Source organism: Bactrocera latifrons, unplaced genomic scaffold (assembly GCF_001853355.1).
Source record: "Bactrocera latifrons isolate USDA-ARS-PBARC rearing strain unplaced genomic scaffold, ASM185335v1 scaffold_72, whole genome shotgun sequence".
Taxonomy (NCBI): domain Eukaryota; kingdom Metazoa; phylum Arthropoda; class Insecta; order Diptera; family Tephritidae; genus Bactrocera; species Bactrocera latifrons.
In genome coordinates this window covers 797,929-810,935 of record NW_017537401.1, presented here as the reverse complement: position 1 = coordinate 810,935, position 13,007 = coordinate 797,929, and the positions used below count along the sequence as shown (strand labels likewise).

Sequence of the window (13,007 nt, the reverse complement as noted above, 5' to 3'; positions counted from 1 at the left end):
TTCGACGAAAATTCCTCCCAGCAAGCATTATTTTGAGAGCTGAGGACCGGAAACAGTCGCTGGGGGCCAGATGTGGGGAGTATGTTGGAATTGGAGCAAAGTTCGTATAAGAAAAGTGTTAAACTTTCAACCTCAGTGGATTTTTCTATCTAAGTTCTAATATTCGCATTATTAGAAGCCATGAATTCTATATATTAATTTTTGGCTCACCCTAATACCCACATTATATGTAAATCTTAACCCATTTGCAAATATAAATGTATAGGTGTATAGGTGTCTGCACGAGAACATTATCTTCGCACGAAAAGCACTGAGTAGTAAAAACTTTTTTAAACGTAAAATTACGCAAATCAGCGCTTTAGCGCTTTAGCGCCTCAAAAGCTGCAAAGTGTTACAGAGAACAGAAGAAATGTCTCAAGCGAAAAAGAAACTGACACAACGTACCACACTTCTTATATACACGTTGATACTGCAATTGTAAGCAACACGTTATCTCCAGCAACACACTGGCGCAAAGAACTGGAGACGAAGCACAGAGCCGCACACATGTCACAACATCAAAACCAAAGCGAAAGCAACTTTACAAAGCAAAGAAAAAGGCGCGTAAAACTTCACTAAAATCAGGAGTGAAAAAAGTTGAAGAAAGCTGAAGTATTCGCAATCGCCGAACACACACACACACATACGCACACAAAATACATAAAACTGCTAAAAATCGTTTTAAGTGCTGCAGTTTAGAGAAGCTGGCACCCTTGCTGAAGCTGTTACGCCGCTTCCATTTTCCTTAATCTAACGCAATGTGGCAGCCAAATTTTAAAAGCGTAAATAGTTTTGCTGCTGCAACAGCATACACAGTCCAGCAACAAAGCAAACATGCCGTACGGCATTACAAGTGCCACGATGACTAACGGTAGTTAGAGCTGGCACTTCGGCGTACGCGCATCTTAAATGTGCGTCGCTTATGTGCACTTAGCGCGCCGGCAAAGACGATGACGACAAATTGCATAGAACATGCAACGCCCGCCAATGACAGTAATGACAGGCGGTGCTCGGCGCTAGTCGGTGCTGGTGCAGTGTTCATCTGTGCGCACTTAACTGCTGGCCAGAATGGCGAGTTGTATGCTTGCCTCAGAGATGCGGCACGCTGAATGCCGTTGCTGTGTTATGTTACGGCAGAGAAATTTATGGTATATAAGTAAGTAATAGGGAAGTGGCCCATATATCTAGAACTACGCACAATGCACAATTACCAAAAATGGCGGGCTTCAAATCGTATAAATTACTGCTTTAAACAGCGTAATGCATAATGGAGGGTCATACCTTCATTTAGCGTAAGTAAGATGATTATTGCAGAATTAGTTGAAAGAGAAGGAAAGCAACGTAAAGCTCACAGGTTATAAACTGCCGTGACTTAGAGCACATAATTCCATTATTTTGTTAACATTTCATTTCTAAGGTGACCATTTTTAGCGCAATTAGGTTCAATAAATTGTTATACTGGCAATAATATTATCATGCTAACTTCTTTGAAAAATTTTGTACGCAAAGTAATGAAGCATTTTACATAAAAAAAATTGATGTGTAAATTATAGTTTTTCACACTAACTACCTGTTAACTATCAAGCTTTTAAGTCTTGACCTCCTAAACGCGGGACAGTCTAGAAGAAAGTGTTGAGCTTTTTCCACTTCATATTCTTCTATACAGCTTTTGCAGCCTTACTGCGTGGGCGCCAATACGGCAATGGCCCTTTAGTATCCCCAGAACAAGGTCTTACTGAAGGCAAACAGATCACTAGATCTCTTGCGATCGATCTAGGGTCAAAAGACTTTTGCGACAGCGCATGTACCGATGGTAACCCAGTGCTGCCGAGCTTCCGCGAAGCCCAACTATCTAGTAGTAGAATAAAAGAAGATACAGGAGCACCGAACTGCTCTCATTCTAATAGCGGTTCGGGGTGCCATTTCTTTCCAGCTCATTACCTTAGAGTTTCCTGCGATTCCGCTGTGGTCCATCCATACCAGTCTTATCGCAAAGATACTCGACCTAGCGAGGTTAGGCACTCTTTGACCAGCCCTTAACGGACTGTTAATGTGTTCAAGGCAGGTATCGTCGCTCTGGTGTTTGACTGGATGATTATTTCTTTGAAGGAGGTTGCTGTGTCCGGAACCTTAAATCTACTACCAACTTAATGTCTACAACCGCGACCTGGAAGACACTGCAATAGTCAGAAAGTCGGAAGCTGGAGTTGATAGAGAGCCGCTGACAGTGAACACCAAACTAAGCTGAAAGCATCTTTGTTTGTGATAGGTTCTAGACGTTTTATCGCTATCGAACAGTCTTTTTGAAGCATACCTGAGAGTACTGGGTTCTAGCTACAACGGGCAGGTGAAGTGGAACTATTCATGGCCTTACGAGTAATCAGCCTATTTACCTTACCTAACCTAGTACAAAAATGCTATCCCATCCTCCATGTTGAAAAGTTATTGACCTGTAGGATATTTCTTGGTTTAAAAACTGAAAGGAGTCGCTGGGTAAACAGAAAATGAGTCGCATGTGAAGGTTACTGCCTTCACGGAGGTTTGGGGTTCTCCCGTCAATCGAGTGCATCGTCCCGGAAAGAGAATCTCTCGCCCCATTTATCGGATTTTTGCCAAAGTCTTACTGTCAAAATCTAATCTCAAGTTCGAAATCAATGCTCCTCATTGCTTTATTATTTGTTTGCATCGAGTTCCCATACAACCACCCAAATCTCATCGGAAAAGCCAAACAAAAGTAAAATGGAGCAATTAGAGTGGCATCGACTGCATTACGTACGCTGAGCCATCAATATATTAATTAGCAAATTGCAATTAAATCATTGAATGCATTTTCGTTGGCAGCGCAAGCAAACACACACATACGTACGTGCTCACATATACAGAAGCGCTATGCGCTTTCATTCCAGTTGTTGGTGCCATAAAAAGGAGCTGCCAAAATTTCCCAACAACAATGAGCATTCAACATCAGCACTGGCAGCAGCTTTCACAAAACTAATCAATTATGTACGAATAGTTGAATGGCTTGTGCTGGCCACCAGCTCGAACTCCCGGCAGATACCAACACACAAGCAGAGAGTTATGATGTAAGTGGTTCGACAGCCATTTCCAATGAAAATGGAAAATATCACTGCAACACAAATACTGAAAGCGAACCAATGCCAATACATGAGGGCGGATGCCAGCCAAGCGACGAAGCGGTTCGTGTGTACACACCAACACTTACAAGAGTGGCAACGAATTTTAGATTACAACTGCTGCAGCCACACCTCTCAACGTCTCTTCTTCTGCTTTAGCTGCCCTAGCCACACCGCTTCCTTTGCTGGTTATTTGGCATTTGGCATTATTTATGCCACGAATTGGCATAGCGACTGTCGGTGGAAGTCAGAATTGGTGGTCACACACATACACACACACACACCCACACACTTGCACACTGGCATTCACACAAAGCGCAAGCCAACACCGACCACATTGCAAATCAAATTGGTTGCCATTTTCGTACGTCACCATTCTACTGTGACCCCGTGGATGCCGTGGACCCCGCGGTCGCAGCGACCACCTAACCAGCTCTTGCTGCATAGCATTTTGACTTTTGCTTTCATCGCCTTTGCTTTGGTTTGGCCAAAAGTGCAGCAGGGTTCGCCCCTCGTTCTTCGCCCGCGAGCAGCGAGTAGTGGCGGCTGAAAGCCATAAGTGGAGCAGAATAATACCGTTGGTTCTATTTGTCGTCAGTACACATTGCATAGTTTGCATTTGTAAGCGCACACACACACACATACGCAAGCATGTGGATATCCACTATATTCATAACTTTGGTGTTTGCTCCCCCAGCGCCTCGCTCATATTTGTCCACACACATTATCGAGGTTGTACGTGTGTGTATGTGTTGCCGCGCGGCTGAAAGCTTCACATGACGTCTCGCCGATATACATTAAATCAAATTAAATTATTTGCTCTGATAAACACTTTGGCGCAAATACTGAATGCTGGTGGCTGGTGGCATGTGTACGTTCTCGATGTCTGCGGCACTATTTGACCCGCTCCCTCCGTCGCTTTGCACGACAAACAGACCACCTGCGTCTGTAAGCGTTTCAAGTATGTCGCGCAAATAATTCAAAGGACATTAAAAGTATGTATAGTATGTAAGTGTAAGGGGCGTAGGGGGGTAAGTACAAGGGGCGCCGCATAATTATTGAGCAACAGTGAAATCGGTAATCGTGCTTTAATGCCAGAGGTGGGTAGCAAGGTAATAGATGTTGATGATTCTCGATGGCGGAAACAAGGGTGTTTAATAGAAATATTAAACTTTCATTTCAAGTACAAGATAGATAAATTACTTAAGAAGGTTATGTTATGACCTATTAATTCGGAAAGTTGTCTCGCTAATAACGTTCTGAAATAATTTTCAACTTTTTTATAGTTTATAATAGGAAGCTTCCACTCCGACATATTCGGTTTAAGGATTTGCTTAAGTCTAATTGCAGCGACTGTTTACCAGAAACTCAGCTGCGGCTGATCTTGAAACAAACAGTTCGCTATATAAATATAAATAAAACTATATACAACTCGCCTAACGAAATCGTGCGCTGGTTTGAAATCCACCAAGTAAAAACCACTCCGAATGAAAAAGGTAAACGCCTCGGATCAATTCCCCACTTTTAATGAACACAACTGACAACATAATACGGACTATGATTTAGGGACATACACGGCCGCTAAATTGGAAAGGTGCCGATTGATTGCTGATTGATATCATCGCAAAAGTAAAGGCTGACATCACCGCCGTCCAAGAAATGCGAAGGACGTTACAAGTACGTTACAAGAGGAGTCTTTGTGGTATTTACTACAGTGGAACGCAAATTCCGTATGTAATTCCTGGTGGTAAAAAAACTACGTCGTCGAGCATTCATTCCGGTGGATAATCGTCTAGCCACAATCCGTAACGTCGCAAAATTCTTCAACACAACACTGATTTGAGCCCGTGCCTCTACCGAAGAGAAGGACGTTATAACCAAAGATGCCTTTTTCAGTACTGTGAGATGTAAAAATTGTGCTGGGAGATTTTAACGCCAGGGTGTGCAACGGTCACTAAATTCAGCCTATGAAAGCCTGGTGAAACCTCACCAAGATTGTGCCTAATCGACTTCGCAGGGGCCGAAAATATGATTGGATGTAGTATTCCAGCACTAGAAAATTCATCAAGCTACTTGGCTGTCTGCGGATTGAAAACTTCGGAACCAGATTGATCATGTTGTTATAAATGCATGTCGTGGCAGTATCATTGAGGTGTGTTCACTCCAGAATGGTTCCATTGACTCGAACCACCTTATTGTAACGAATATACTTTCGATATGGGACAGCATTTCAAGCAGCTTACGAACAACAGCAAACGAAGCTTTTTACTTTTCGAAAGGTCGAAAGAGCAGCTGGTATAATGAGGAATTTCATGCTTCAGGGGAGAGAAAGCATAAAGTCTACCTTGCAAAGTTGCGATCGGCCAAAACACGAACGGGTTTCGAAGGACACCGAGAGTTGAAGAGGGATGTGAGACATATATGCAGACAAACAAAGAAACAGGCCGAAATGCGAGAGTACGAAGAGCTTGCCGACAGAGCTAGTGCCCGACATTTCTACGAAAAGATGCGGTAACTAAAGAAACGGAAGACCGGAGTATAATCTTATAGAGCCCAAAGTAATGATCTTGTAACTGATGCTCAGAGCATACTGAAGCTATGAGGGAACACTTCTTCAGCCTCCTGAATGGCAATGAAAGTGTAACATTTGAAGATAGTGAACCCGATTCCCCAAACGATGACGGTAAAGCGAACGTTCCATTGCCAACTCTGATGAGATTCGAATAGCAATCACCCACCTGAAGAAAAAGAAAGTGGAAGTGGATATTTCAGATAATTCCCTATAATATGACGTCATCTATCTATTGCTGGAGAAAATAATATGAGCTACAGAGCGAAATAGAGAAGTCACGATCTTCTATAATATTGTACAGCTGCTGGCATACGCCGATAATATTGTTGTCATTGACCTCAACAACTGGATTTGGCAGTGTATATATTAGAAATATCGTCCTTTATCAAACCAACAGTCAACGCATTCGCGACTTAGCCCGCACGTTACTGTTGGCAGTCATAACTTTGAAGTGCTAGATAATTTCGTCTATCTTGGAACCAGCATCAACAATGTCAGCCTTGCAATCCGAAGGAGAATCACTCTTGCCAACAGGTACTACTTTGGACTGAGTACAAACATAGACCAAAGTCTACAAGTCCCTCATCAATCTCGTTCTATTATATAGTGCGGAAGCAAAGACAATGCCGTCTTCTGATGAGTGGGCTTTATGAATGTTCGAGACAAAGATTTGGCAACGGTGGGTACCGCAGGTGATATAGCAAAGAGCTGTACGATATGTACACCGAAGTGGACATAGTTTAGCGAATCAAGAGAGCGCAGCCGCCGTGCTGGCTAAGTCATGTTCTCCGGATTGAAATAATAATACTCCAGTTTTGAATGTTTTCGATTCAGTGTCGATGGAAGCAAAGAAAGAGGAAGAGCGCCACTTCTTTGAAGAGATCAGGAATCGATGTTACCCACTCTTTACACTTTACACATCAATACATGATGGTCTTTTGACCAATATATTTATATTTGCATAGAACCGATGTACTAACTGTGCACGTGACCATCACAGCCATTATTTGATATATTCAATATAATTCATTATATTTGTATTTCTACTCAATCTTCTTGACATATTATATTTTATGAACATTTTTACACCACACGAGCAATTACTCAGAATTATGCGGTATCAGTTATGCAACACAGTAATACATATGTATTTATTTAACAGCAGCAAATGTTCGGCTCGTAAAATCCTCGCTTAATAATGCAAACGAATTGAATTGCATTAATGTTTATTAAACAAATTCGTGCGCCTTTACATTCGCTTCAACCACACCTACATACTGTTATACTCGTACACCCATATATAGATATGCGCAGAATTCAACGCATTGCAGAAGAAACCACTTAAGACTCGATATTACTTTGAATAAAACATGCAGCAATTCAAGTCGCCCTTTTATCTTTCCTTTCCGATAAACTGCAAATATTGACGCTACTTTGTTGACATTTGGCGACACCAACAGCAATGCGCGGCAGCTATGCGCGTGTGTTTGTTCGATGGCTTGTATGTCATTGTCATGTTTTCGGCGTCAATAAAAAGTCAAGTCATAAAACCTTGATTAGCACTTGCGTTGCCTTTTATGATCCGCCGAGCTTGAACTCGGCGACGCCGTAGAATCACGGACGCACATACACACACATACACATACATGCAAACAGGCATTTAAATTGTTTGACGACCGACTGTAAGCCATGCTCTGTGCTTGACAATTGTACATATGTATTTATGTAGATGACCTAAAATATAGGGCAGATGAGGGAAGCTGGCGCTTGTAAGTGCCGTATGGCGCGCACCATCCAACAGAATTTCACTCAATTTGTTCACTTTGCACGACATTACACTGCACTTTTATGCCGCCACAATTACTACAGCATCAATGACGCGTAGTCGGGCAATTTCTCATTGCCTCGGAAGCAGCACACACACTGAAACACCCACGCGAACTCAGCAAAGCCGACCGACCTCCGTGCTGCCATGTCTCCTTGTCTTCATGCCGTAGCAGTTCACTTCGTATTTGCTCAAGCACACCGCCCCATCCAAGGAAATGCCATCAATGCCGGCTCGTCGGTTTGTCGGCGTCGTTATCGCTTACGGAGTCACCCATCATCCGCACGGTGCTTCGCTTTTGATGTCGCTGAAGGAGCCCATGACGTTAACGTCTGCTCCTTTCTGTCATCGTAAAATTCGTTTGTTCGTTTGCCTTTGCTCATATCGAATGCAATTTTCCAATCGCTGATTCGTGCTTTCGATATGACAATTCCAAGTGCAATTTGTGGTGTTCATTTGTGTGAGTGCCATGGCAGTTGACATAAGGATAATGTTTTTGGCATGGTATATAGGTATGTATGTCTATTCTTTAATCTTTATTGCCTCTCAATAGGAATTCAAATGATTTGTACTTTTTAATAAAGTTAATAGCTACGGTAGCCAACACTGAAGCTAGGAATCCTATAAAGAATACCTCGAAATATTTTATTTATCAAAGCTGCTAGAATTCAGAGCAAACTTTTTTGTTATACATAGTTTTTTACGGTAGTCTTCAACTATAGCCTCTGCACAACATAACACCTTGTAATATAGACCTTTCAGAAACACAAACTTATGTTTAAGAGGTTGTCAGGTCAGCATTGTAAAGACTATTTCGATAAGCCGTATCCTAATGAATTAGCGAAGAGTTGTTTTTTGTATAATTTTCTGCTCCTAACAATCTTATAGGCCATTCCGCTTCCGTTTATTTATTCGAAAAATCTTCATGCTTTAAAGAACACTTCAATCAAGCGTTTCCAAATGATTTCCATATGAGGAGTGGCATTCAGTGAGGTTATGCTGTCTCCTAGAATATGCAAACGGGGACTATGGTAGTGTTTTTCTTGCCATGATGACTCAACCTTAAAATAATATTCTGTATCCTGAACAATTACGCTATTTTCGCCTGTCTCTCCAGAGAGCCAGACTCCTTTAATATTTTCATATTGTTGCTGTTCTGATTTATAATCTGGATCCAGCATTGTAGGAGAAAGTAGGTTCGCTTGCGCCTAGCCTCTCCCAAGACTATCTTGTTACAGAGGGCAGGGCAGACACCCTTAAACACAATTCGAGGTAAAGATATTTCCGGGCCCCAAGCCAAGTCGATCATCGACACATCACTTGTCACATTTACTCAATTTACAGTTGACATCTCTTAGAGCCAGGCTTAACTTCCTTTTCCTTCCTTTTTTTAAAGTCAGTCCTCGCGCCTAGACCAAGATTATATCCTTTCTTAGCGCTGGCTGTTTTCGATCTTATAACAAATGTTGTCTCTTCTCAGAAGAAGCGAAGAAGCAGTTTCTTATGGAGAGCCGAACTTCTTTAATATTTTAATATTGTTGCTGTTTGCAAGTAAGAAGTATGATAGCAGAAATGTGAAGCTATCTTATTTGCGTATAGAGACAAGTATCCCAGAGGTCCTTTCGAGACTACATTTTTCAAAGGCCACAAGTAGATCGTCGGCACGAGCCGCACGACATCTTGGTCATGCCCATTTTGTATCTCCAATCATAGTAAGACTTTCCATTTGAATAGCAGTGCGATTGATTTATTAGCAACGAGCGCCCAAAAATCGGAGTCAGACCTTAGCTAGATACATCTCAATTGCAGCAGAAGCGAACTTTTAGCAGTCCATCACTGTCATCATCGTGATACTGTGGTATCTATTTCCATTCCATACCCTAGACGAGGGTTCAGCGGAGAATTTTTGCCAAACATTTTTGTAATAAGTTACAACCTCCCAACTATTCATTGCTGCTTCCAGGAAGAATACATCCATCGTCTTGTTGAATGCTTTCACCTCAATATTCCGTCTTTACATTAATAATATTGTATTGGCTGAATATCATCATAGATTAATAATGATATGTCCAGCGATACAGCTAAAGATTACCGATAGCCGGTGATAATACACCGCTAAAGATACCTCTTGCTTGTAGGACTTCCTAAATTTATTATCCAACCACAAAACAGTACATATTAGAATTTGTTTGAGTTTTTTGAAATCTATTTTTAAAAAAAATCATCTTCTGGAGTACTGTGGAGTTTCGCAAGAGATATATAATCAACACAAGAATCACCCAATTCAAATAACTCACGCTTATACATATACATCTGCAATAAAGGTATACCTCAACGAAAACTTTTCCAAGTATTGGCTCTTTCAACTATGCAACTATCCATCAGATAGAAAAATACTTCCCTCCAGATGTAATACATTTTCGCCAATGACTTTTCCAGTCTGCGAAAGACTCTTCATAAACCCTTCGTGGGATGGCATTCAGCTCCTTCAGTGAATTTTCTCTCTTCTATCGAAATCTCTTCGGTCGAAAACAGACTCCTCGTAGCGGCATTTTCAGAAAATATCACACGGGGCCAATTTGATGAATATTTTGAAAAAATTATGCAGTTTTATAGGGACTTCCAAGAGATTTCGAGCCCTCTTGCCATCTCTTTCGATTTTCAAGTAGCATTTCCTTCGCTTTTTGAATATTTTCATCAGTTGAAGAGGTCGAAGGTCGTCCAGCACGAGGCATGTCTTCAGCGATTGTTCGACCATGTTTGAAGACTTTGTACAATTCATAGGCTTGTGTTTTTGATTACACTGAATCACCGAAAGTCTTTTACAACATTCGCAATGATTCGGCACATTCCAAATGCTCTTTTGTTTTAATCTAAATGGATTATATTAAGACACGTTTTTACTTGTTGATTTTATAATTCAATGAAAAAATCTCATAGTTTTGTAGAAAATTTACCACAAGTATTATATCTTTATTTTTTTCTTAAAGAGTTTCTCATTTTATTATTTTTTAACATAGATTTTTGACAATAGATACGATTGACTTAATCGAAATTTGAATTTTCCGATTTTGAATGATTTTTTTCATTAAGCTACAAAATTCATAACAAACAACAATCTCTTAAAATAACCAAACAATTAAGAGCTCATACTTGAACAGATTTTTGTAGAGGTATCTAGCAGCCCAAATTTCAAAATAACCAGCGCGAATTTGACTTACGGAACCACCCTAATACACTCATCTTCGTCATATGCATCGCTAATGTCAATAAAACTTCTCCCTCCAGCTGAACTTTCTTTGGAATGCCAAGCTTTTACGACTTGATTCTATGCCAAAGAGAATACGCCATTAATACGGTGTATTTTATTACGCCGCGTGTGCGCTTGTGTGTGCGCAACAACAAAATTTTATGTCACTCAATAAAAGCAAAGTATAAATAATGGCAAATCATTTCCGGCACTCAATTTGGACACAAAAACCTAATGGAATCTTCGCCACCAAATTTGATTTGCTCTCGCGTATAATTTACTGCCGAACAACTAAAGTCATAAATGTGACTTTTACTTATCTATATATAATATGTGTATAAGAATAAATTTGTATCTTAAAACACATACTCACATATTCTCTGCCATGTTCACTTAAGCCACATTTTGCTTTCTCTTGTACATTTTAGTGGAGCAAATTGCAAATGACGTGTCAGCAATTGGATTGCATGCAACGACATGCTGAGGGACATGGCGATTTGTGGCACAAGCAAGCCAGCATTCTGAACGAGAGTCATCAAAAGACTGATACAACTGCCGCTGCTGCTGCTGCGGTCTGTCGTGCAGCGAGTACACCAGCAGCAACAACAACGGTAGCAGCTGCAACAACAGACTGCGCACTGGACAGCTTGGTAACGGGCGCCACAATAAATGGCACAACGGTGACGGCACAAATGCTGGCAACACCTACAACACTCAGCACGGAACTCGCCTGTGTGGTTGCCGACGCCGTTGAAGCAGCAGCTGGCACCTGTGTAGTTGGGCTGGGCCAGGCACTTGAGACCGCCGTAGGTGATGGTGTTGCAATGGGAGTTGCAACAGCTAACACTCTGTGTGGCAGTCATATAGGTGAGCTAACAGCACCAGCAACAGCAGCAACAACACTATTAACACCGGAAATGACAGCAAACGCTACATGCAATGGCAAAGGCAATAACGGCAGCAACAATAGCAGCAATGACAGTACGACAAGCAGCAATAGCAGTCGTGCGGTGGGGGCGTGCAGAAAAATAATTAAATCGACAACAGCAACAACAAAAGCGATAGATGTAACGGTAACAACTGGTGCGACAGTGACGAAACCAAACGATTGGGTTGTGATTCCGGTATTTGCGGATATTGTTAAATTGGCATTGGCCGGACGCGAGGAATGCCTGCAGCGGTAAGCCTAAATTTACTCCAACACATTTCCGGTTTTAGCATTGCTCACACAAGTCAAACAACTTGTCGTGCACACGTAATCACAAATCGAAACACACATATACATACACAAACATGCACATACATGCACATACACGTAGGCACTTTACAGCATACACACGTATTTATGCTTATTCCATCACATGTAATATGCCCAGCTTTTACGCCTCCGTTGCAATAATTGTGGTATATCAATCATACGCCCAGTGGCACCGGCAGAGTTATGAGTTTTATTATGGCAGCTTCATGCTTGCACAGGCGAAATGTGTCACGTGGCATGTATAACGAGCCGACAATGTATAATTAGCTGAAATATCTCTGCTAGAAGTGGGTTAAGTTATTGATATGCACAGGTTGCGTATACGCACTGTTGCTCAAAACAGGTTGAAGCTATAATAAGCAAAGGAAATCGATTTTTGTGTCTATTTAAAACAAAAGCACAATTATTTTCTTATATTTGGCTAAAAATGTATTTCTAAAGAATTTTTTGAGAATTCATTTATTTTTTTTAGTTTAAGAAAATTATGTTACGTATACGCCCTACTGCTCATCACAGCTTGAAACGATAATAATTAAAGGAAATTAATTTTATTTTTGAATTTAATACAAAAAGTAAAACCATTTTTATATTTCTTCACATAAATACCGTTTTTAAGAATTTTTTGCGAATAAATTTATTATTTTTAGTTTAAGACATCTATGTTACGTATACGCCATGTTGATCAACACAGCTGGAAGATATAATACATTTAAAGATTATAAATTGGTAATTAATTTGCGCTTGTGATGTGAGAGGCTGTTTCTTTCTTCTTTTACATTGCTCAAACCGAAAGTTATAGACAAAACTTCCAACCACGTAAAATTTTTTGTAACATAGTGTAGAGGTAAAGGAGTCAAGTCAGAAAATGAAAGTTTTCGAACTCAAATTATCAATCAGAACATCTCAAATACCCCACAGACTTCTTAGCA

At 40.8% G+C, this 13,007-nt stretch overlaps 1 protein-coding gene across 1 annotated transcript in view; it reads left to right on the top strand.

Annotated features, from left to right (window-relative positions):
• Window positions 1–13,007, top strand: part of LOC108976057 — a 170,579-nt gene that overhangs the window by 56,797 nt on the left and 100,775 nt on the right. The window contains exon 9 of the mRNA XM_018944968.1: window positions 11,249–12,000. Coding sequence (XP_018800513.1) covers window positions 11,249–12,000 — 752 coding nt within the window. The remainder of the gene's footprint in view (window positions 1–11,248; window positions 12,001–13,007) is intronic.